Source organism: Rhamphochromis sp. 'chilingali' (assembly GCF_963969265.1).
Source record: "Rhamphochromis sp. 'chilingali' genome assembly, chromosome: 19".
Lineage (NCBI taxonomy): Eukaryota > Metazoa > Chordata > Actinopteri > Cichliformes > Cichlidae > Rhamphochromis > Rhamphochromis sp. 'chilingali'.
The window spans coordinates 25,009,295-25,031,491 of NC_137946.1; the positions used below are offsets into that span (position 1 = coordinate 25,009,295).

Consider the following 22,197-nt stretch of genomic DNA (forward strand, 5'->3'; position numbering starts at 1 on the left):
TATGGGATGGATAAAAAATATATAAAATTTGGGGTAAAATAAGCATTCCGGAAGTTGCGTTTTCATGTGCATCGTTTATTTTCTTCCGCCACAGGCACGGGCGCTCGTTCCTATTAGTCCAGCAACATACCTTCACGTCTCAAAATGTCGTGACAGCGTTTCATAATCGTGTTTTGCTCTTTACATTTCAAAAACATGATGAGGATTTTAAATCATATTCAATTACGGTTTGTCTTATTTTTTTTGCTGCATCATGCGGATGTTTTCAGGTTTTCGTCTGGTCAAGGTAAGACACTGACGGCTGCAGCTAGCCTCAATGCTAATAGTACTAATATAATGTTTGTATTTAGGTTGATAATTAACAGTAACACAGGATATTATCTCTGTGTAATATTCGATTAGTCACTTTTTAGTCAACCGAAAGAATGTGAGAGACGCTGTTTATTCTAACCAGACGTCTATGAAAACATTAAGGTTACACACCAGTAACTGAATGGCTCAAATAAACCAGCATGAAGGTTTTGGAATGGCCTGGTCAAAGTCAAAACCCCCTGGCTGAATTAAAAAAAATCTGCACACACTAGATTGCAGTGCTTACTGACAAGGGTGACACAACCAGTTATTAGGTTTAAGGGACAGTTACGTTTTCACACAAGGCCAGGTAGGTTTGGATAACATTCTTTTCCTGTATAAATGAAATAAACATATAAAAACTGTTTCTTTGTATGATATTTGTTTGGTGATCCGAAACATATAAGTGTCATAAATATGCAAAAAAACCCCAATGAAATCAGGAAAGGAACAGATCCTTTTCACAGGAGTGGAAGTGACATTAGAGCAAGAAATAAGAAAAACTTCTGCAGTGATTCACTATTAAAAGTCAGATGGAATGGAAAACAATTACAAATATGTTATATGCACTGAGCTTAATTTTTTTTTCTTTTTGTCCCTTAGAATATGACGACTCACTGGAGCTCATTTTGTCAGAGGACACTTTGTCTGACTTGGAGAACAGCCCAAAGTTTGTAGAGTCCGGAGATCTGGACTCTCTGCCGAAGAGGCAGTTCAAGACAGCTGAGATCGCAGATGCTGTGATGGGCACTGAAACTCCCATCGATCCATCTGACATCGAGTCTCTCTTCCCCAAAAATGTGAAAGACTTTCAGTCAGGCTTCTCCCCGCCCTGTGATGACAGCAGTGCCCAGTGTAGTTCACCGGCTCCAGCTGAGAATGGCGGCTCACAGGAGGAGGATGCTGAATCATCACAGCAGGTTAGTAAGATGAAACTGTGAGACATAAAAAGGGACTGCTGTTAGACTGCAGCCTTAAAGGGTTACCACCTCAGTTACCACAGTGACTGACATCTAAATTGATGTATAAATTCCAAAAAAAACCCAAAATATAAAGATAATCACAAATTAGTAAATTATTTATTATTAAGGTAAAATTTGCACTTGTGAAGATTTGCAGATTTGTCTTCTAAGATGATTAAGTGAGACAATGAGATCCTTTGATTCTCAAATGTCTTCCTGGACAAATTTACTTTAAGATATTAACACTGGTTGTTATAAACCAACTGACTTAAACCGCTGTGGGATCAATAAAGTCTTCTCCTATCTTAAAAATGAATTGATAAAAAAATCAATAACAAGGTTAATTTAATTTCAGCCTCAGCTTAGTTTTTATGTTTTGACGTGTGCTTGATAATGTCTCACTGAAGATTAGCCCAAATATGTATAGTTATAAATGCAGTTTTGCAGAAACTAACTTTTCCTTGAATGTTTCCCTGCAGCTCACGCTTGACATTGTGCGTGCGGAGGTCATAACGGTTGAGGAGCACAACACCACGGAGACCGCCAAGACGTACAAAGTCAACTGTGATAGACGGAACATCACAGGAATGGAGAACTTCACTGTGCAGGTCCTCAATGCCTCACAGGTATTCACTCCATCCTCTGAGGCACATGTTTACACGCTGTGTAAAGTGTGTAAAAAGTGTGCCTCCAATTTCCCAAACATTTACACCAGTTACCATATACAAGATTAATTTATCAACTTTTCTAATGCATCTATTTGTATATTTTTTGTGTGTATAAACCTTTTTGTAAATCAGTTTTGTTTTATTTCATCATAGCATGACTCACTGTTTGTATCGTGAGCATTGTTGTTTGTTGCACCTTTCATTTTTGAGTGAATTTACCAGAATTCAGGTTCTGTTTGTATCCCTCTTATAAAATTCCATGCAGGAGAATTTCCTGTTTCTCTCCTGGATAAAAAACACTAAACCCATCCCTTCTTTTCTTTCAGGATCTAATGGAGTTCCTCAATGCTAACAGCACAGAGTGCTCTGTGGTGCTGTTCTTCACCGCCTGGTGCCAGTTCTCAGCCAACCTGGCACCTCACTTCAACGCCCTTCCCCGGGTTTTTCCCAGCATGCATTTCTTGGCACTGGATGCCTCACAGCACAGCAGGTAAATGATCACCTTTGTTCTGGTTTTAACTGTGTAATCTCACTGTGAAAACCCCTCTTAGAATACTTTTTAAAGCTGTTGTCCTCTGTGGCTCACCACCCCTTAGCATCTACAGTGGGGCAAAAAAGTATTTAGTCAGCCACCGATTGTGCAAGTTCCCCCACCTAAAATGATGACAGAGGTCAGTAATTTGCACCAGAGGTACACTTCAACTGTGAGAGACAGAATGTGAAAAAAAAAATCCATGAATCCACATGGTAGGATTTGTAAAGAATTTATTCGTAAATCAGGGTGGAAAATAAGTATTTGGTCAATAACAAAAATACAACTCAATACTTTGTAACATAACCTTTGTTGGCAATAACAGAGGTCAAACGTTTACCATAGGTCTTTACCAGGTTTGCACACACAGTAGCTGGTATTTTGGCCCATTTCTCCATGCAGATCTTCTCGAGAGCAGTGATGTTTTGGGGCTGTCGCCGAGCAACACGGACTTTCAACTCCCGCCACAGATTTTCTATGGGGTTGAGGTCTGGAGACTGGCTAGGCCACTCCAGGACTTTCAAATGCTTCTTACGGAGCCACTCCTTTGTTGCCCGGGCGGTGTGTTTTGGATCATTGTCATGTTGGAAGACCCAGCCTCGTTTCATCTTCAAAGTTCTCACTGATGGAAGGAGGTTTTGGCTCAAAATCTCACGATACATGGCCCCATTCATTCTGTCCTTAACACGGATCAGTCGTCCTGTCCCCTTGGCAGAAAAACAGCCCCATAGCATGATGTTTCCACCCCCATGCTTCACAGTAGGTATGGTGTTCTTGGGATGCAACTCAGTATTCGTCTTCCTCCAAACACGACGAGTTGAGTTTATACCAAAAAGTTCTACTTTGGTTTCATCTGACCACATGACATTCTCCCAATCCTCTGCTGTATCATCCATGTGCTCTCTGGCAAACTTCAGACGGGCCTGGACATGCACTGGCTTCAGCAGCGGAACACGTCTGGCACTGCGGGATTTGATTCCCTGCCGTTGTAGTGTGTTACTGATGGTGACCTTTGTTACTTTGGTCCCAGCTCTCTGCAGGTCATTCACCAGGTCCCCCCGTGTGGTTCTGGGATCTTTGCTCACCGTTCTCATGATCATTTTGACCCCACGGGATGAGATCTTGCGTGGAGCCCCAGATCGAGGGAGATTATCAGTGGTCTTGTATGTCTTCCATTTTCTGATGATTGCTCCCACAGTTGATTTTTTCACACCAAGCTGCTTGCCTATTGTAGATTCACTCTTCCCAGTCTGGTGCAGGTCTACAATACTTTTCCTGGTGTCCTTCGAAAGCTCTTTGGTCTTGGCCATGGCGGAGTTTGGAGTCTGACTGTTTGAGGCTGTGGACAGGTGTCTTTTATACAGATGATGAGTTCAAACAGGTGCCATTCATACATGTAACGAGTGGGGGACAGAAAAGCTTCTTACAGAAGACGTTACAGGTCTGTGAGAGCCAGAGATTTTCCTTGTTTGAGGTGACCAAATACTTATTTTCCACCCTAATTTACGAATAAATTCTTTACAAATCCTACCATGTGAATTCATGGATTTTTTTTTCACATTCTGTCTCTCACAGTTGAAGTGTACCTCTGGTGCAAATTACTGACCTCTGTCATCATTTTAAGTGGGGGAACTTGCACAATCGGTGGCTGACTAAATACTTTTTTGCCCCACTGTATATAGAAGCAGAATATAGCTCATGTTTATTATCAAACAGTTAATTGGATAATTAGAGTAGTTGATAAAAGTTCTTTTGTGTTGAAAATTATAAAAATACAAATGTAGAATAAAGTCTTGCGTGTTATTTTCTTGTAATGCATGTCTCCATCTTCCACCAGCCTCTCCACGAGGTTTGGGACTGTGGCAGTGCCCAACATCCTGCTGTTCCAAGGGGCAAAACCGATGGCTCGTTTCAACCACACTGACAGAACGCTGGATACGCTCACATCTTTTCTTGTTAACCAGACAGGTACAAATGCAGGTTATGTGTTACATTATATAGAGCTTACTGGTTTGGGCTCAAAAGGGTCAGAATTGGGTGGTTGGAAGAACATTTTGAGTCATGTAAAATGAATCTGAACGACCACTCAAATGAAACTTGCACCCATGTGTGATCCAACTCTGTGTGTTCCAGGTTTTGAAGCCGGCCCTGATAGAACTGTGACAGACGTAGACCGCCTCGGTCCCCTCCCTAGCGTTCCCGTGAGGAGCATCGACTGGCTGCTGGTCTTCTCCATCCTCTTCATCACAAGCTTCACTCTGTACGCCATCCTGCGGACCGACAGCATACGCTGGCTCATACCCGGACAAGAGCACGAGCATCAAGACTGAAACCTCACAGACTGTTCGTCAAGAATGATGTAAAGAATTGTTCGCTAAACAGTTTAGTTTATTAAAATGGCTAATGTGCTCATGTTTTAAGTGTTTGAGTGAAATAAAAACATTTGAGCTCTTGCGGTTTAGAATAAAGATTTGGATTAAAAGTAACAATTTGAGGCTGTGTGCGAGAAGACAAACTGTGCTGTCATTTTTTTTTGTGCCTTTTAGTTGATGTTCAGCTGAACCCAAGTAAGTCCAAAGTACAAAAAAACGAAATAGTTGACATGTCTGTACAAACACTGCTCCTCTCATGCAGGCACACTTTGCTCCTCTTCCTCCTCCTGGCTCTACTGTGTTTTGTTGTCTTGCAGTCCCCTGATTCAGCTGCACTGAACAAACATGTAGGCTGCAGTGAGTGAAAGAGAGGAACATCCTGTGAAGATATTTTACAGCTGTAAATGAAAACATTGCAAACAGTGATGTGTGTAGGAAGGAAATTCTCTGTTGTGGCAGCAAAAGAAAAAAAAAAAAAAAAGGACAGAGGTGCAGACCCTCTGGCACAGGTCAGAGGTCACTGGCAGAGTCCTTCCAAAGGATCAAAGAATATTCCGTTAGTTTATACAGTGGTGAAAATGACGTTTCAATCATGGCATATGTCAGATGTTCAGTAGTAGTGTTAATTAATTGAAGAGAAATTCGTCATCATAGTTGTTACTTTAGCAGACTGATACCTAGGGCGTATTAAGACATTCTATATTTATATATTTAACCTAGTGAAACGTGTTCAGTAAGTAATTTTATTTAAGTGAAAAAACACCTCAAACATAAAATATCTGGCTATAGCAACTCTTTTGGGTTATTTTTATTTATATAAGCACACAACAGAAATTGCATCCAAATCCAGTTTGAAAAACACATGAAGACGAGCGAAAAGTGACTTTTGTCATGTTAGATAATTAGCAGTGGAAAGCAAAAAATCACATCATTTACTTGTCCTTAAAAAGCATTCACAAATCCATGGCTCTCGGCTATATTTGCAGTATCATACCACTGCTTCTCAATAGAAAACCAGACTCCATTGGAAAAATGCGTGATTTTAATCAGGCACTACGTTAAACAGCTATGGCAAAGTATGAGAGGGCAGTAGAGGAAGAGCAGAGGGGGCATTGGTAGGGAGAGAGGACAGCTGACAGTTTACTGATAATGTTTAGGTTAATGTTTAGCCTGAGGACAGGCAGCCTTCTACACCTGCCGAGCAGCTTGAGGGCGCCTCCGTTCTGCAGCAACAACTCATCTAAAATGGTGAGTAATGTAGTGACAGGCTTTAGCATTAGCATTAAATAACAGAAGAAACAAACTCCACGTGAGGAAAGTCTGTTTTTGAACACAGCTAAGTGTGTGGGTGCACTCCCACGTGACAAGCCAAGCACCGTTCCGACGTGTAGCCTCCAAAGTATCCAGCTCGCGTCGTTCTATCACGTGAGAAACCGTACGCTGAACTCTACCAGGAAAAATGTAAATACAAACTTTAAGGCGTCCATTTACGTTAAGGCGCAAACGATTAAAGTGTGTAACAGTTTTATGAATTGCTCTTATGCTGTTCTTTAATTCGGCGTTAGTAGTTTTTTAGATTTCTCAGTTAATTTGATCCCTTTGCTTTTTACGTTGGCATTTGGCTCATGTGCAATGGAAATGTGAGCGGGGCGAGGTTGGTATTCATATTATTGCGAAGTTGAGATTAACTGTATATTAAAAGTTAACCATCACATTTATTTATTATTTTAGCCTGTGAAATGCCTGCATTTTGTACGCTTTGTTAGGGCTTGGTTGAGACTTTTAGAGTAGGGCGGGGCTTGAGTGGAGTCCCGTCCAAATCCGTTATTTAAACCAATCAAGTTAGGTCCCTTATGCAGGTTACACCCAGGTAAGCCTGACCTGTTGTCCTGGAAAGGACGGCGTTAACGTTCATTTTTGGGTCTAGACCGCCACCTTTTGGACGCAGCGTGAATAGCAGTCAGAGAACTCCTAATACTAAGCATGTGTGTAAAGGTTGAATCAGCACTTTTCATTATAGTGCAAGAAATTTTTTTTTACAAAAAACGTGATTTGTCCTTTATAATTCCAGGGCTAAAGAGTTTAACCGTAATATGATTTTGTCCAGTCATCAGACTCACACTGGCTCTCCCCTGAAGACCGGGAGCAGCTATTGGTCGAGCTCAGGGCCACAGGCTGGATGGAGGTGGAGGACCGTGATGCCATCTTCAAAGAGCTTCACTTTAAAACCTTTAATCAGGTGTGTGTATTTATGTTAATATAGTAATTAGCTTTGTTGAAGTCTTAGATCTAATTAGGGATCTATGACTTAGAATTTTATATTTTTTATATTGCTGTTATTTTTTTCATCACTTCCTTTGATTTGAGTTTAGACCTAATTTAGATTATGTTTATGTAAGGCTAGCCATTCATGATCAGGTGCAGTTAGGTGTATCTAACGTCTTCTCCCCTTTCCCTGTCATGCATGTGTGCACTTTTTTCAAAATATGCATAGGTCCTATTCTTGATTTACCACGTATAGTTGAGTTGTGGCTGACTAGTCCACAAATTGCAGGGATGGCGATTCTATCACTGTCTTCTTCTGTCCACATTCCCTTGAGCAAAACCCTGAAACTGTAATTGCTTCCAAAGGTGAGGCAGGCGCCCCTCTCTGCCACGATTAGTATGCAGTTATGCGTGCAAAAGATTGAACGACAGGCAAAAATCAGCAGCTAATTCGACATCTAGGCACCATTGCATATGGTGATTGAAACTGAAGTGTCTGTTGTCATTAAATCAAGCGCAGGATGTAAGATACTAAAGGTGTAATAAAAGAAAAGTGCCTCAAAATAACAGTTTTATATAAGTGCTGGGATCACAATATCAGACCACACCAGCCATGCCTGCACAGCTGGATGGTGTGTAAATGGTGTTTCTTTGAATTTGACATAAAGGGGGGGGGAAAGAAACATGCACATCTATTTCTGTCTTAGTGGTCTTTTTTTATTCCAGGTGGCCAGTAGAGTCTGTGATGAAGCAGTCATTTTTCCAGTTTCTGTAGCCTTGAAAATCTGTTCACCTATAGGAGGGTTGTTGCACGCTGCCAGATGCATGCCCAAAGTGTCGATCGGAAACTCATAATTTCAGCTGTGATTCTGGTAGCATACTGAGCATAAAATTGTGATATTGAAATCAGTAGTCAGACATGTCTCCACAGGTTATAACTGTGTCAAGTTTCAGCATTTTTTCTGAAGTACTTATGAATGACCTAAGACACCAAATGTGCAGGATAATAACATCTAGGGCTTGGTATTGTTTAAAAACAATACTGTGATTAGCGTTCTTCGTGTCAGTGTCATCGTGTCATCAATGAACTATTATTTGGTTGTTATGCAATATCTCTGACTTGGTTTACGTGAGACTGAATTATAGAAATTTTGTGGTTCAAGAAAAGACATGAAGTTGCAGGAAAAAGTTAGTGATTTAAATAATATTACGTCCCCGGCCTGGGGTAACCTGGATGTAACATGAGGTGCAGCTACCCACACCAACCACACCGAAGAAAAGGCCAGAAACAAACAAAAGACAAATCTCCAACTTAAACTCATAACCAATAAACAAGACAAAAATGGTTCAACAAAAAAGTTTTCTTACTCCTGCTACTGCTGCAGTGCTCAATATATATACAGTGTAATAGTCAAAATTATTTACAAATCTATTTATGAACAAACTGGTTTGTAGCTTGCAGTAATACAAAGCACACTGCTCAGTCCATTCTACTCACTAACAGACATTCAGATCAGATTCCTCATACTTAGCAAGTATATTTTTAAAAAAAATGTATTTAAATTAAAACACTTTTCCCTCCAATTACATTGTGGTTTCGCGCCATATACTCTGCTTTTTCGTTTTCTCAACAAAAACTACAATTTTAAATAGAAGCAGTGCCCGTGTTCTTATAATTCCACCAAACTTGCCAAACAGTGCATCTGTGTTTAATATTTACTGAAAAAGGGAAGCTGAAGAAAACCTTGCCTTAAAAACTGTTATGATTCCCATTGGGGAATATTATTCAAAGAATAACTAAAACAGACCATGAATCCAAACAAGCCCTGAATGCCAGATTGTTACTTTAGTCTAGAGACACTTTGAGGCAGTGCTCAGGACGTTCAGTGACACCAGGATAGTTTAATTGCACATGTTGCAGAGGTCTGTTCTTTATATAATTTGTGCCACTATCCATAAAAACCAGCATCCATCCTTTGAATATTTATCACGAAGTGTTTAAATTTTAAGTGCTTCTAAAGACACACAAGGACACAGTGCAAGGATACTTTGGGATGCTAATCAGAGTCAACAGTAAAGTATGGTAATATTTGAGTAGGGCGAATATGCCGGGCGGCGGTGTAATCCTTTATTTATCCAGATAAAAGTATCATTAAGATACCCAACCATGAGGGCATCTGAAGTTACACCAAATACAATGCATAACAATATAATGCATAAAGAAACAAATACACCTAGTATTCCATACAGACAAGTGAACCTGATCATGTGAACCATGTGCAATAACAGGATGGCGGTTAGCACTGTTGCCTCACAGTAAGAAGGTCTGGGTTCAAATCCAGCTTGGTCTCTTACTGTTTGCATTTCGCATTCTCTCCTCATGTCTGTCTGCATGGGTTGTCTCTGGGAAATTCCTGCTTCCTCCCACAGTCCAAAGACATGCATGGGGTTAGGTCAACTGGTGTTTCTAACTAAAATGACTCTAGGTGTATAAGTGGGCATGACAGCCTGAGACGCTGAATTGGATAAGTGGAAGAAAATGGATGGATGGAAAAATATGCAGGTACTGTATGAGGTACTTAGATGAAATGGACAGGTGTACATTGGTGGTACAGTTTAGCTCTGAATTTTCAGGATTGCACTGAAAGTAAGTGTTTCATTTAAAATGAATTATGGCAATTTATCAGAAGGTTATTTATAATATTTATATAGTTATTTATAATATTGGTGACTGTGTCTACTGTAACACAGTTCCTGAGAGCTGCCTGGCAGCTGAAACTAGTTCTCTTGCTTCCTGGGGTAAAACAAACATTAAATATTCTTTTCAAAAGTTTTTTGGCACGTCTTGTAAGCAGCTGCTCCGTTCGCTCACTCTGTGCGGGGCGAAGTAAACTGCAGCATCTCAAGGCCACTTAGCGGACTTCCTCTAATCCCATCGTTAGTTGTTTTAGTCCCTAAAATAGTCTGTTTTTACACTTCCCCATGTTTGAAGTCGGAGGGTGAGCGCTGACCTCCCCCATCTACTCCTCCTGGCTCTAAAGCCTCTCCTCTTACCCCGACACGTCAGGCTGCATTACTCTGAGACTCGCCAGGAGGCCAGTTGGCAGCAATTAGGGTTTTGATCAGAATGATTTCTTTCACAAACAATCAAATTGGTTAAAATGTTTCATCTGGTTCACAAACCACTAACAACCCCATCATTCCTTCTGCTGTGCATTGCTTTCTCTCTTCTTTTTCTCTTCTTCTTTTTCTCTTCTTTTTTTTTTTTTAAATTCTTACTTGTTGCCACCCTCCTTTCCCCTGTCTCTGCCTTTCAGTCTTTGTCTGTCTCTCATTCCCATTCTGTGCCCCATGTTATTGGGGGAATGAGCTCATGTTGTTCCAATTTTACATGCTGGCAGCTCGCTCTGTCTGTCTGTCTCTCTATCCTTCTTTTTCACCCTCTTTTATTCTCTCCAGACACCACTCAAACTCTCTGATGCATTTTCACAAACTCTCCAGCTCGTTTTTCATGGCTGCTCTTAAAGGGCTTTTACCGAAGGGGAATGGAGATGAGGAGCGACATGCTGGCTGATTTCCATTCGCCACTTATCTCCAAGTGATGGGCTTGAGGAAATCAGATCCCCAAGAGTTTATAATGAGAATAACAAATCCCCTTCCTGTGTATCAAAACACTTCCTCTCCTGATCTCTAGGGGGCGGTAGAGCCATACTCATGCATTGAAGTGAGTACAGCAAGTTGAGCGAATTCATGAGATGCTCAAGAGCTGGAAATGAATTTAAAGGAAACATGGCAGCTGGGATTGCTTCTTTGAGTTTATTTTTCTTTGATTACAGCAAGTGGAAAGTGTTATGATGCCTTTATAAATGGCTCAGGAGTTTAGCTGCGGCGTGTGGGTATACAGTGTGATGTTTGTGGCATTAGTCGGAGGAGTAACTGTGAGTTATTTTTCCTGTCAAGTCCAGTCTGTTTAATGTGCTTTGAGGTGAAATCCTCTTTCTGGAGTCGCTTTGGTCAGTGGGAGTTATTGCAATCACATATAGACGTACGTGTGTGTGTGTGTGTGTGTGTGTGTGTGTGTGTGTGTGTGTGTGTGTGTGTGTGTGTGTGTGTGTGTGTGTTTAATACTGTAAATCTGGGCTGGAATTGAACATGTTCTAAGTTGTGGTCGCTGATATTGTTTACACATCAAGCTTTATGTTATGTATGTTTACAGATTACCATCTGCTATACATTTCGGTGGATGAAGTGGAAACTTTCATGCGACACAAGTGAAACGGGTAGCTTTCGGGTGCAGCTTGTATAAGAGAGGGTGAGCTGTGCATGCTCAACTGTTGTGTTGTGTTAGCTGAGGTTGACATCGATGGCATTCCTCCTTCTCCCACAAATATTCAGTCAAGCAGCCCTGGGGAAAAAAAATCACTCAAAAGCTACATTTAGGATAGAGGGGAAAAATGGCCGGTTATTATCTTCAGTCTTTCTTGTAAAGTAAACAAGGGCAGTCTTAACCTAAGGAGGGAAATTTTTAATGGTTAAATATCTGCATCCATAGCATGCTCCACTGTTTTTATTAGAGGGATTAAAAAGCAAATGGGTATGAGCACCAGTGAAGAGGTTATTAAATTTATCAGTGATAGTATTGTTGGCAATTAATGTTATTTTTGGACAATTTTCAATCGTTTTGAAGTTTTCATTCATAAATTATTTTAAAAATAAAAGTATTTATTTTTCATTTATTTAAACAGGTAATCCCATCAGAGATTGAATGTCTCATTTACAAGAGAGACCTGTTTCAGACGAGCATAATAAAATTACAACAGTTAAATAGAAACAGTAAAATAGTAAAATATTGCTCAATGTTTACGCATCTGGTTCATTTCTGTTTTCCACACAAAACATTGCCTTGAATGTTCATTTTAATTGTGCAACATGTTTGTTTGTAATTGTGCAATCATTGATGATTCGGGTCAATTTATTTTATTTATATGGCTCCAAATCATCATCATCATCTTTATTTATAAAGCACTTTAAAACAACCACAGCCGACACAAAGTGCTGTACATTTGAACTAAATAATAAAAATACATAATAAATAAAAAAATAAAAACCAAATGAAAGAAAAAGTAAAACCATTAATTAGTTTTTCTTGTAATTGAATAAATAATTAAGTCACAACAATAGTATTATTAAAACATTTCAATTCAAAGACCTACGATGATATTATTAGATGAAACGAAAACATATAGCAAATATACACATTAAGATAAAGCATTTAAAAGTATTTCCTATCATGTGCTGTATTAAAATATATATGGATTCTGACAGTTTTAGTTAATAGTAAAAGTTAGTAGTAAAATTTATTTAATTGCTGTATGTTTAACTATTTTAAAGGGATTACATATTTACATTATTCACTCACTGCTATCTTGTTCTTATAGACCCCCCCCCCCCCCTCCCCCCCATATTGGGATATAATACAAACATATTTCACTGGCTAGCTTAAAGTATAAACACTGCATCCACTCCTGCGTCCATCGGTTGCTGATAGTACGCTTATTTTTTTCACATTTCACTTCAGCCTAGAAATGAAAAAGTAATCCTATCTTGAACACATAACATTAGTGGAACTGTAAATGTAAAAGTATAATTTTACTCAAATGCATCAGTAATTACCTGGATTTCATCCCATACATTATTTTTAAAATAATTTTGAAAGGCTGAAAAGACTCCCCTCCTACTCTTGTAACTCTTTTCCTCGGAAACGACTTCAAGCTGCTGTGGAAAATATTTTAAAATTAATTTATTGTTATTTTGAAAAATAGTCACTTCAAATAAAAAAATAAATAAAATAAATTCCGAACATTTTAGTTTTATTTGTGTGAAATTTTTTTAAGTGTCTGCCATACACAAACAACCTCCCAAGGTTGCCGCAAACAATAACTACATCACAAGCTCTGGGAAAAAACTTCTGGACTTAACTTCCAATTTCGAGTCTGAGGTAGCGACTCTGATTTTTACTGAAGAGTGCAATGCTGTGTTCAGACAGCTGCCTCTGCTCCTGCTCTGCTCTTGGAGGCTGATCCCCCCCTCCCCCATCCCTTTTTTATATTCAGTCAGAGGCTCCCTCTCCTCCAAATCTCCTTCAAGCCTCTGCCTCTCGTTATGGGACTTGGTCTACTTGTGTTGAATAAGTTGTCCTACAACTAAAACTGAGCCCCTGGGTAAACCAAACTCCCAAAGCCATCCTCCTCCAGCTTCACACACACACGCACATGTTTTCGCATACAGGTTAGACTGATGAATTCATTTGCTCATGCTCCATACCAAACAAGCAGGGCCTCTTCTCCCAGGCAAATAGTTGAGCAATCAGATTGGACAGTCTGTTGGGTTGATTTGTCAATTTCCCAGTCAGTCAATATCAATCAGTGAATTTATTTCTTTTTGAAATGAACGTTAATTCCTTTCGTCATGTGTGCTGTATTTATGTAGCACTTTGAGTCTTACTGACCACTTTACACTGCAAGCCACACCCATTCATACAGCCCTTAATGTTTTTATAACCTCAGCGTCTTCCTGTTACAGATAATATATTGTGGGCAGTTATGACGCTTTGGTGTCTTGCCCAAGGACATTTAAACTGGCGGATCGGTTGGACAGCGAATCAAATCACTGACCTGCCAGTCGACCTTCTAGACCTTCCAGATACCAAAAGATAATCAGTTTCCACTTCAGTCGTTACATCCAAGAAGCTGGAACTAGTGAATGGTTGGTTTCCTTGATACATGACTTTGGTGATCTATTATTTCAGCCACCTTTAAGTGGACTCGGGAGTATCCCACATTTCTTGACTATTGTTTGGACGCGATGATTCAGGGATTTGCCACCCTTCAAAGAGTTTAGGCAGTGTTTTACATTCCACCGGATGGGGAGAAAAAAGGAAAGCTAACAAGAAAATGTTATAATTTGTTCAAATGTTTAGAGGTATGCATACAGATTTGCATATACAACTCCTACACTTGTCCTCAGACGAGCAAGAAGCCAATTAATCGGCTCAGCGGTGTTCAGTTCCCACCTTCAATCTCCAAAGTGAAACTTTCCCTGGGAACCAGAGGCATCCTGCGTTCATCCCATCCTGTGAGAATAGCTGGAGGGAAGCCACAAGGTGTGGCACCCAAGCGGAGGTGGTTAGATAATCTGGCTATCAGACCTTGGGTAAAGTAAGATGGCCCTGACGTCTGCCGTCTGTTGACAAGCCCAATGCCTTTTTGAGCCCTCGCTACTAACCCCCGCAGTTAATGAGGGGTTTGCACAAGTTGGCCTTAACACCATACCTGAGCGTTACGTGACACTCGTTACAAAAAGGAGCTGAGTTGTGTGTGAAGAGTTGTAACACATGATATTAGTCACTAAATGAGCGTCAACACTGGCAGAGAGTCAAACTGAAACCCTGCTCTGCTTTTCTCAACTTTAAGAATCTTAATTTGAGAAGATTAATACCGCTGATGTTACACTTGCCCAGCAGAGCTCTCTCTCTCTCTCTCTGACTACATGAAAGAACTTCACAGCTGGCAGCTTTGCTTCATAATTACTTGATATTTTGCTTTAAGTTACATGTCAACTCAGCGGGCAGCCCACGTCTGGCCAGCTGGAAGCTCGTGAAGAGCTGTTTGGGGAAAGAAGAGAAATGAGGTGTGGTCATCATCATTATCATCACCACCACAACCACCGCCATCGAAATCACAGCTTTCTTCGCTTGCAGAGGAGCGAAGGTTTTCCAGGGGGCTAACGCTGACGCGGGTGATGATGGGGCTAGCGAAGTAATCATCGGGTAGTCACGGCGGTGTGTAATGGAGGAGAGCGGCTCGTCTTCCTGTGCGTGCGTGTTGGCGAATACTCGCGCATATGCCGAGGAGGCTTGTGTGTGTACATTTGTGCATGCACCAGTGTGAAAGTGTGTGTCTGTCAGAGGCTAGTAAGGGTGGGCACAATCTGCATGCACTTAGTCCTGGCAAAGCAGTGCAGGCGTTTCTAAGTCCTTGGACCGCGGGGTGGTGGAAAGCCGATCTGTAAATAACAGACACATGTGTTTGAAACTGAGTCCTGTATTCCAGCCCAGAGCCGCAATGAGAGGGAGAACACCACTCCGCTCCGACGTCAAATTGTCTCATCCAGTGTTGTATGACAATCATGCTGTAATAGCACCAAAATGGCTCCTCAAAAGAGTGTGTGTGTGTGTGTGTGGAGGGGAGAGGGGCATAGTGGCGGTCTGCTGTCGGGTGTTTCTGATTATTTGAGATGGGGGCCTGCATAATGTCACGTCAAATTATGTGACTCTGACAGCTACAGCTTGTTGGGCCAGTTGGAGAGAACTGCTGGCTGGCTGGCTGAGAGGATGGATAGCCGACTAGCTGGCTGACCTGTTGGCTCGAGAAGTGTGGCCCGTACAATACAAATGGGATAAACAAAGCACTTTGAGAGGCCAAGCCCTTGACCTCTGCTGACACGAGACCTCATCTGGGAGTTGAGGATTGGTTTTAATTTCTGTTTGGCCCAAGTGGAGGGTGTTGAGATGACCTACAGATGACGGACAGGCACAGCACTGTCACTTTGCCTGTATTGTTTCCTCATGCTCTGTTTACTGCCCCCAAGGGAGCACTGTCTGTTGAGAAAAGGCTGATGTAGGGCAGGATTTATTTTCTGGATTCACTATTTCAGGTTATTTTGACATTCAACTCCAATTCATTTGTAGCGAGAGATTACTGCTTTTATTTAATTTTTTTTCTTGTTTCTCTCCATTTTTGTTTCTTTTATCAGGCTTCATGATACTTAACAGTCATCTTATGTTTCCCATTCCCTCCAAATGCTCTTTGGTTCATTTGCACATCACTGACAGCTGAATGGGGACAGGAAATGTCTTGGAAAGTGTGACAATACTTATGATAAAAGCAGTGCAGCTTCCATGTTATACAGCACTTTTCAAGCTTGGGTTATCAATATAAACTAGTCCGGTTTAGTGCAGTTTCAGTTGAATGAATTAGGGGTAAACAAAATGGATGGATGGTTAGATAATTCAAAATACATTGTTCTTGATCATTGGCAAACGTCATGATACTGTTTAGCTGTTGCAGGATTAAAGTTATGAAATCTGCATTTACATTTGATGATTAAAATCCTTGAATTTACTAAACAAGAAAAAATAAATACTTGCAGAGGGATTCATTCCTATTGTTTATAATCATTTTAGGCTGTTGGAAACAATGCTAACATGACAAACCTTTCTTTTTAAGAAGTTGCTTAGTTGCATGTTCACCAGTGAAACCATTTGTCATGCTTTTAATTTTTGTTAGCTTGTCACATTTTTACACATTTGCAAATAAATTGATCGTTTCTATGTATTTTATGTAAGTCTTCAGTGAAAATAAGACTGCTAATATTTGTGGTTAGCAATAACTTTAGCATAGGATTGATGAAGCGCAGGCGGCGAGCATGATCAGTAAACGCACACCTACATGTCGTAGCTGTCTGCCGCCAAATGGGGACGGTGTCAAAGATATGTGGAACAGCTGGAAATGTAAGCTACTCGTGTTTGTGTTTGTCCTGCTGTTGATCCTTTAGCTTAGCCCCTGCTATAGAGAAGACGGAAGTCACACAAAGAACTCGTTGTTTTATTTTTTCTCTTCTCGGTGAACTCTGTTCTGAGTAGTGTCCTGTTGGACACTGCGGTGTTGTGTAGTTTTAGTGAAAAGCTGCCTGAAGGCACTAGAGGACATTGTAGTTTTATGTACAAGTTGTGGCAGTGCACAGGGAGAAGAGGAAGAAAGATGAGCTGAAGCTTCTCCAGCTTGTATTTTTTTGCTTTTATTTAAAAGCGTAGGATGCTATACATGCATGCTTGTCTCTTTACGGTACCAGCATGGTACTGGGCTGGTAGCCTATAGGTGCTCCAAAAAGCTTTACAGATCCATGTGTATATGTTTGTAGCTGTGTACTGTCATTTGGCCTGTTGTTGTTCATGTTTGTGCTGTTGTTGGGCTTTTAGCTTAGCACCTACTGCAGAGAAGACAGAAGTCATTTTAGACAACAAAACTTCTTTTATTGGAGTGAAATTGAGTGTTAAAAAAGTTCATTGCCCATGCCAGTCATTGATTCTGCTTCTCAGGTGTGTGTGTGTGTGTGTGTGTGTGTGTGTGTGTATTGAATTATTTTGGTGTTTCTGTTGAAGCTAGCTTTTTCGCCAACTAAGACAGCATTGTTGAGTTTTTAGAGTGTACATCAGCGTGTTCTTTCAGCCTTGCTATTGAATGTATGCATAGCAAAGTGCTATGCTAATGGACACAAACATTCATGAGCACAGTTTTAAAAGCTGTGTAGACTGAATTTCTGTCATCTTTCTCTCTTTGAAACAAAAAGGTACTCAAGCTGAAAAACCCACTTGTGTACAGTATAAGCTAGTTCCTACCATAAAGGATTTACGTAGCCACTGTAATGTACATATTGTTACTATACACTGTGTTTCCATCAGTTTTCTAATGCCACACATTTCCACTCTTGAATGAGAGTGTCAGCTAACACTAGCAAATTTGGTTACCATTCTTAAGTTGTATTTTTGTAAGTAACAAATTGAAATCTGCCAGTTATTGTGAAGTAGCTAAATAGCAAAATACCAGAACTTCATTTAGCAAAACTCAAGTAGAAACCATTTTTTGTCAAATAAATGCATTAAAACTGCTTTATGAGGTCCCTACAACACAAATGCAGTGGAGCAGACCAAAGGTGAGGTGTGACAGCAGTTGTCTGTGTTAAAGTGGCCACACCCCCAAATCTAGTTTCCAGATAGATGAGTTAGAGAAACTGTCTATAGAGCCCTAAACACTTTCTATACTAGGCTGTGAATGTCTACTCTTAAATTCTGCTGTAAAATTGGGCACTTTAACATTGGATTGTATGGGGATCAATTCACTTTTGGAGCAAGCCTCTAGTGGACACCAGAGGAACTGCAGTATTTGGCACTTTGCATGGTCTCAGCCAACATCTTGTGTAGTGGAAACCCTAATACCAATGATGGTGTCAAAAAAGAAGGAAAAAAATGTTAGCCTGAAGAATGAGTTATAAACATTCATAGACCATGTTTAATCAGTCGGAAGTATCTTAAAATACCACGAGATGACTTTTTTGTTCTATAACAAGGGACAGATTAGGAAGGGAGTTTCTGAAAAAGCACAGTGTTTTGAACTGGGACATTGTGCAGGAACCAAAAGTGTTAACACAGAATCCTTTTACCTGTCACTTAATGTTCCTCAGTGGTATATTAACCTGAAGTCAGCCCTTAGAGGGAGAAGACATGTTTGGACAACACCTGACATGACAGGCTGCTTAGCAATCTCCATTAAAGCCAATGAAAACTGAGAAAAAGCAGACCGCCCGGCTCTCTAAATTGGTGCCAGTGAGGTCAAGTTGCAGGAATATGTCAATTACTTAAATTGATCGGGAGACGGTTTCCTTGATAACCAATTTGATCAAGCTCCTGATCGTGTTACATGCATAGCACTACACGTGAATTGAGCAGGCTGTCTCAGAAATTGGTTACAACACACTAAAAAGGCTAAACGCAATTTCCTCTTTGAGGCTAATTCTGTTTCGTCATGTCAGGTGGTGGATGGGGCCACAGCCATAGCATGTAAACAATGGCATTTCAGTTGATTTAATTAGGCAGAGAGGAAGCATTTAGGGGCTTAATTGAGATTGCAGTGGGAAATTGCTCTGAAATAGGTCTACCTGATTCTTTTTTTCTTCTTTTTTTCCCCTCTCCTCACAGAGAGCATGACGAGGGATTTCACTCTCCTCTTTGTAGATAATTAGAATAACCGTAATCACTCCCTGGATGGCCTGTGATTGGAGCGAGTCACATGCCAAACTTATGAAGAGTGTGTATGTTTCTCGGTGTGTGCATGCATGCTCTAAAGTCCTTTTGTGGTTGTGGAAATTGAACACATGCATCCAAGAGGACCTTCTATATTCAGAAATCCGTCTTGTACTTCTCCCCGCCTCAGATGGCAGTATTGCACTTTATTAAGCTTTGGATTGACATTATTTTATTTATATAGTATTAAACTTTTTTATTCTGTCCTAACATGCTTCTCTATTAACATTGTGTTTTAATTGTTGTACCACATTTTGTGACCTTTATGTCAGTGAATGTGCTATATAAATAAACGTTACTTACTTTATTTATTATTTATGAAACTTCACATTTAACTTATTTCAAATTTGATGACAGAGCCCTTTAAACACGCCCGCTATATTTTCTAATCAATAGTTCTGTTGAAGTGTTACAATTTTGCAAGATTACTTACAGAATGATTTGTTTTCACTAATTATGTGTATACTGTTAACATTTATTTATTTTAATTTAGATTTTGACCATTAAAAATGCAGGAGTCCTTTTCTGTTTGTTATTCTGATGACTTTGCTTTTAGCAGAATTTGTACATCTGAACATTTGATCATCTTTTTGTATTTTTTCCATTTATTTATTTATTTATAAAAAAGTGGATCAAATTTAATGCAGTGTATTAATCACTTTGTGCTTAAAAACATGCATTTTGAAGCATGCTCGCAATAAATTCAGCCATCATTTTATTTTCCCCCTAACAGGCGTTTGGCTTCATGTCACGGGTGGCTCTGCAGGCAGAGAAGATGAACCATCACCCAGAATGGTTCAATGTTTATAATAAGGTAACAGGGACTGGAGATTCATTTACAGTGCTGTGTTTATTTACTGTCAATTAGAGTAAGTGCATCTTGCAAAATCAATAGTGGTTTGTTTGATTTGTTGCCATATTTACAGTTTTGTGGTTTGTTAATAACAAATTAGACACACTGCAACTGATCTTGTATAAAGCCTGATTTATTTATTTATTTATTTATTTATTTATTTATTTATGTCAAACGGTTATCACTGGCCCATAGCCAGGCTTTCACACACTCCTTATGCAAAAAGAAAAAGGAAGAGAAAATCAGGTTCACACTTTACTCCCATAGTTTTTTTTTTTTTTGTTTTGTTTTGTTTTTTTTTGTGAAAAGCTCTGCAAATATGTCTGCCTTCCTTCACAGCCCCAGCACTAACACAGGCTCTCTCACTTTCCCTGCCTCACAAATAAAGTAGTGGTTGATATGACAAACCCAGTCCCTGAAAATCTCTCAGCATTAGGCTGTAGCCACTGAGTTACTGTGTGGCGGACCGGGCCGCTCTGGGAGGAATGCTGCTCCTAATCCACTCTTTATTAAAGTCTCTGTACAATGGTGCAACAGGTCTCTGGGCCCCCACAGCACTTTCCACCAGACACTTACACATAAATCCCACACCGACTGAGGTACAGCCTCGACAAAACAGAAGCTGTATGCTGAGCTGCTGCTAATATTCTCTAAAATTCACTCTAAACCTTCTGTTCTGTTTTGGTGGTTGTCAGTTTTAAGGGTATTTACAAAAAATGTTTTTGGAAGCCGGGGGGGGGTCAAACTGCTGCAGGAAAGGAGTAGTTATCACAGTTTATGTCAAATAAAACTATAATGTGTATCACAATATGTACAAAGTTTCACATTTTGTAAAGTATGATTAGAGAGTGGTTTTTAGGAGAGTATTGTTTGACAGCAGCAGGAAGTCTCAGCGCCTGTGGGCAGTTTGCTTGAGTTTGTCATCACAGAAATGTCACACAGAGACCAAAAACCAAAACCTGTATTCACTGGCTGCAAGTGGCAAACCACAGCACAGCTGGGAGCACTGCACGCTGTAGTTACACCTACCAATACACAGGAAGGTCACATTATATTTCCACCAGAATGTGCAAGAGCTGTCACAGAACTAGGTGATAGTTTTAATATTTTTTTCCAAGGTTGCACAACACTGGATGCGACACATAATGCACTGAAAGCTGTGTCTAGATGGCCACACATATGCTATCTGATTTGTACCTTGTACTCTTGAATACAGACTGGAAATCAAAGGTGGACATAATTACTCTAACATTCCCCCCTTTAGACTGTGACCAGCATTTTGACTTGAGCCTAATAGCTTATACAACTGGAGCCAGACGCGCCCATATTTGGAAAACGGGGTGATTCTAATTAGATTAGTATATTTTTACAGGTAAAACCATGGTATTTAATTTGACAAAACTGTATATTGGTTCAGTTAACCACAGAGCAAGCCATATTATTTGTCCCATAACTGATGACTCCAAAAGGCGCCACCAAAACAAACAGTTGCGAGAGCTCCTGTTTAGTCACTCGAATGAATAAAGGCAAAGCCTGGTGATGCAGATAGGCGCCGGCACCTACCTGTCAAAGTGACCACAGTCCTAATAACGCAAAACCTTGAGCTATACCACAATTTAAAAGAATGGAAGGTTTTCTGAAATGACAAAGAATGTAATTTTATTGGATTTTTTTTTTTTTGCAACTATTAAACTCTTAAAAGTTGTTTTTAGGAAAATATTTTGATCATGTTGTCATTGCCTTGTGATTGACACTAACATGCATATGTCTTCACAGGTCCAAATTACACTGTCTACACATGATTGTGGAGGGCTGTCAAAACGGGACATCAAAATGGCCAAATTTATTGACAAAATTTCACTTTCCATGTAGTTTTTTTTTTTTTTTTTTGTCTTTAGTCTGCAATCTGTCACAGCCTTTGTAGATACACTGATTTTAGTTTCAACTCTTTAAAAAGACGACTGCACTACAGAGTTAAATGTATTTAGTCTTTCACATGTGCATATCCTGCTTCTGATTTTTGTCCCAAATAAAATCTGTCAAAATAAAATAAACATTTTACACTGTTTACAAATGTTCTTGTTTCATCTCTAATTGTTTTAAAATGATGCAGTGTATCTTGAATTAACACTGTATGAAAGCTCTTTGGTTTAGATTTCCCCAAAAGTCAGAGACTGGAAAGGTATCACTGAGTGATTTTCTCATATGGAATTAAAATGGATCGTGATTGGTCAGCAGTACTCTGTCAAGTTCTCACCAGTGAGCTTTTACATG

General features: G+C 39.9%; 2 protein-coding genes across 2 annotated transcripts; both read left to right on the forward strand.

The window, feature by feature from the left end:
* Positions 1-91: 91 nt before the first annotated feature.
* txndc15 (thioredoxin domain containing 15) lies at positions 92-4,966 on the forward strand. The gene is made up of 6 exons (XM_080867751.1): positions 92-286; positions 955-1,271; positions 1,793-1,939; positions 2,308-2,471; positions 4,351-4,481; positions 4,647-4,966. Exons 1-6 carry the CDS (start codon positions 196-198, stop codon positions 4,841-4,843), a joined length of 1,047 nt encoding a protein of 348 aa, XP_080723877.1. The 5' UTR covers positions 92-195; the 3' UTR covers positions 4,844-4,966.
* Positions 4,967-5,975: 1,009 nt separating this feature from the next.
* LOC308387659 (pterin-4-alpha-carbinolamine dehydratase 2) lies at positions 5,976-21,992 on the forward strand. Its single transcript, XM_080867860.1, has 4 exons — positions 5,976-6,133; positions 6,993-7,124; positions 19,804-19,884; positions 21,700-21,992. The coding sequence occupies exons 1-4, from the start codon at positions 6,035-6,037 to the stop codon at positions 21,793-21,795; spliced, it is 408 nt and encodes a 135-aa protein (XP_080723986.1). The 5' UTR covers positions 5,976-6,034; the 3' UTR covers positions 21,796-21,992.
* Positions 21,993-22,197: the final 205 nt, after the last annotated feature.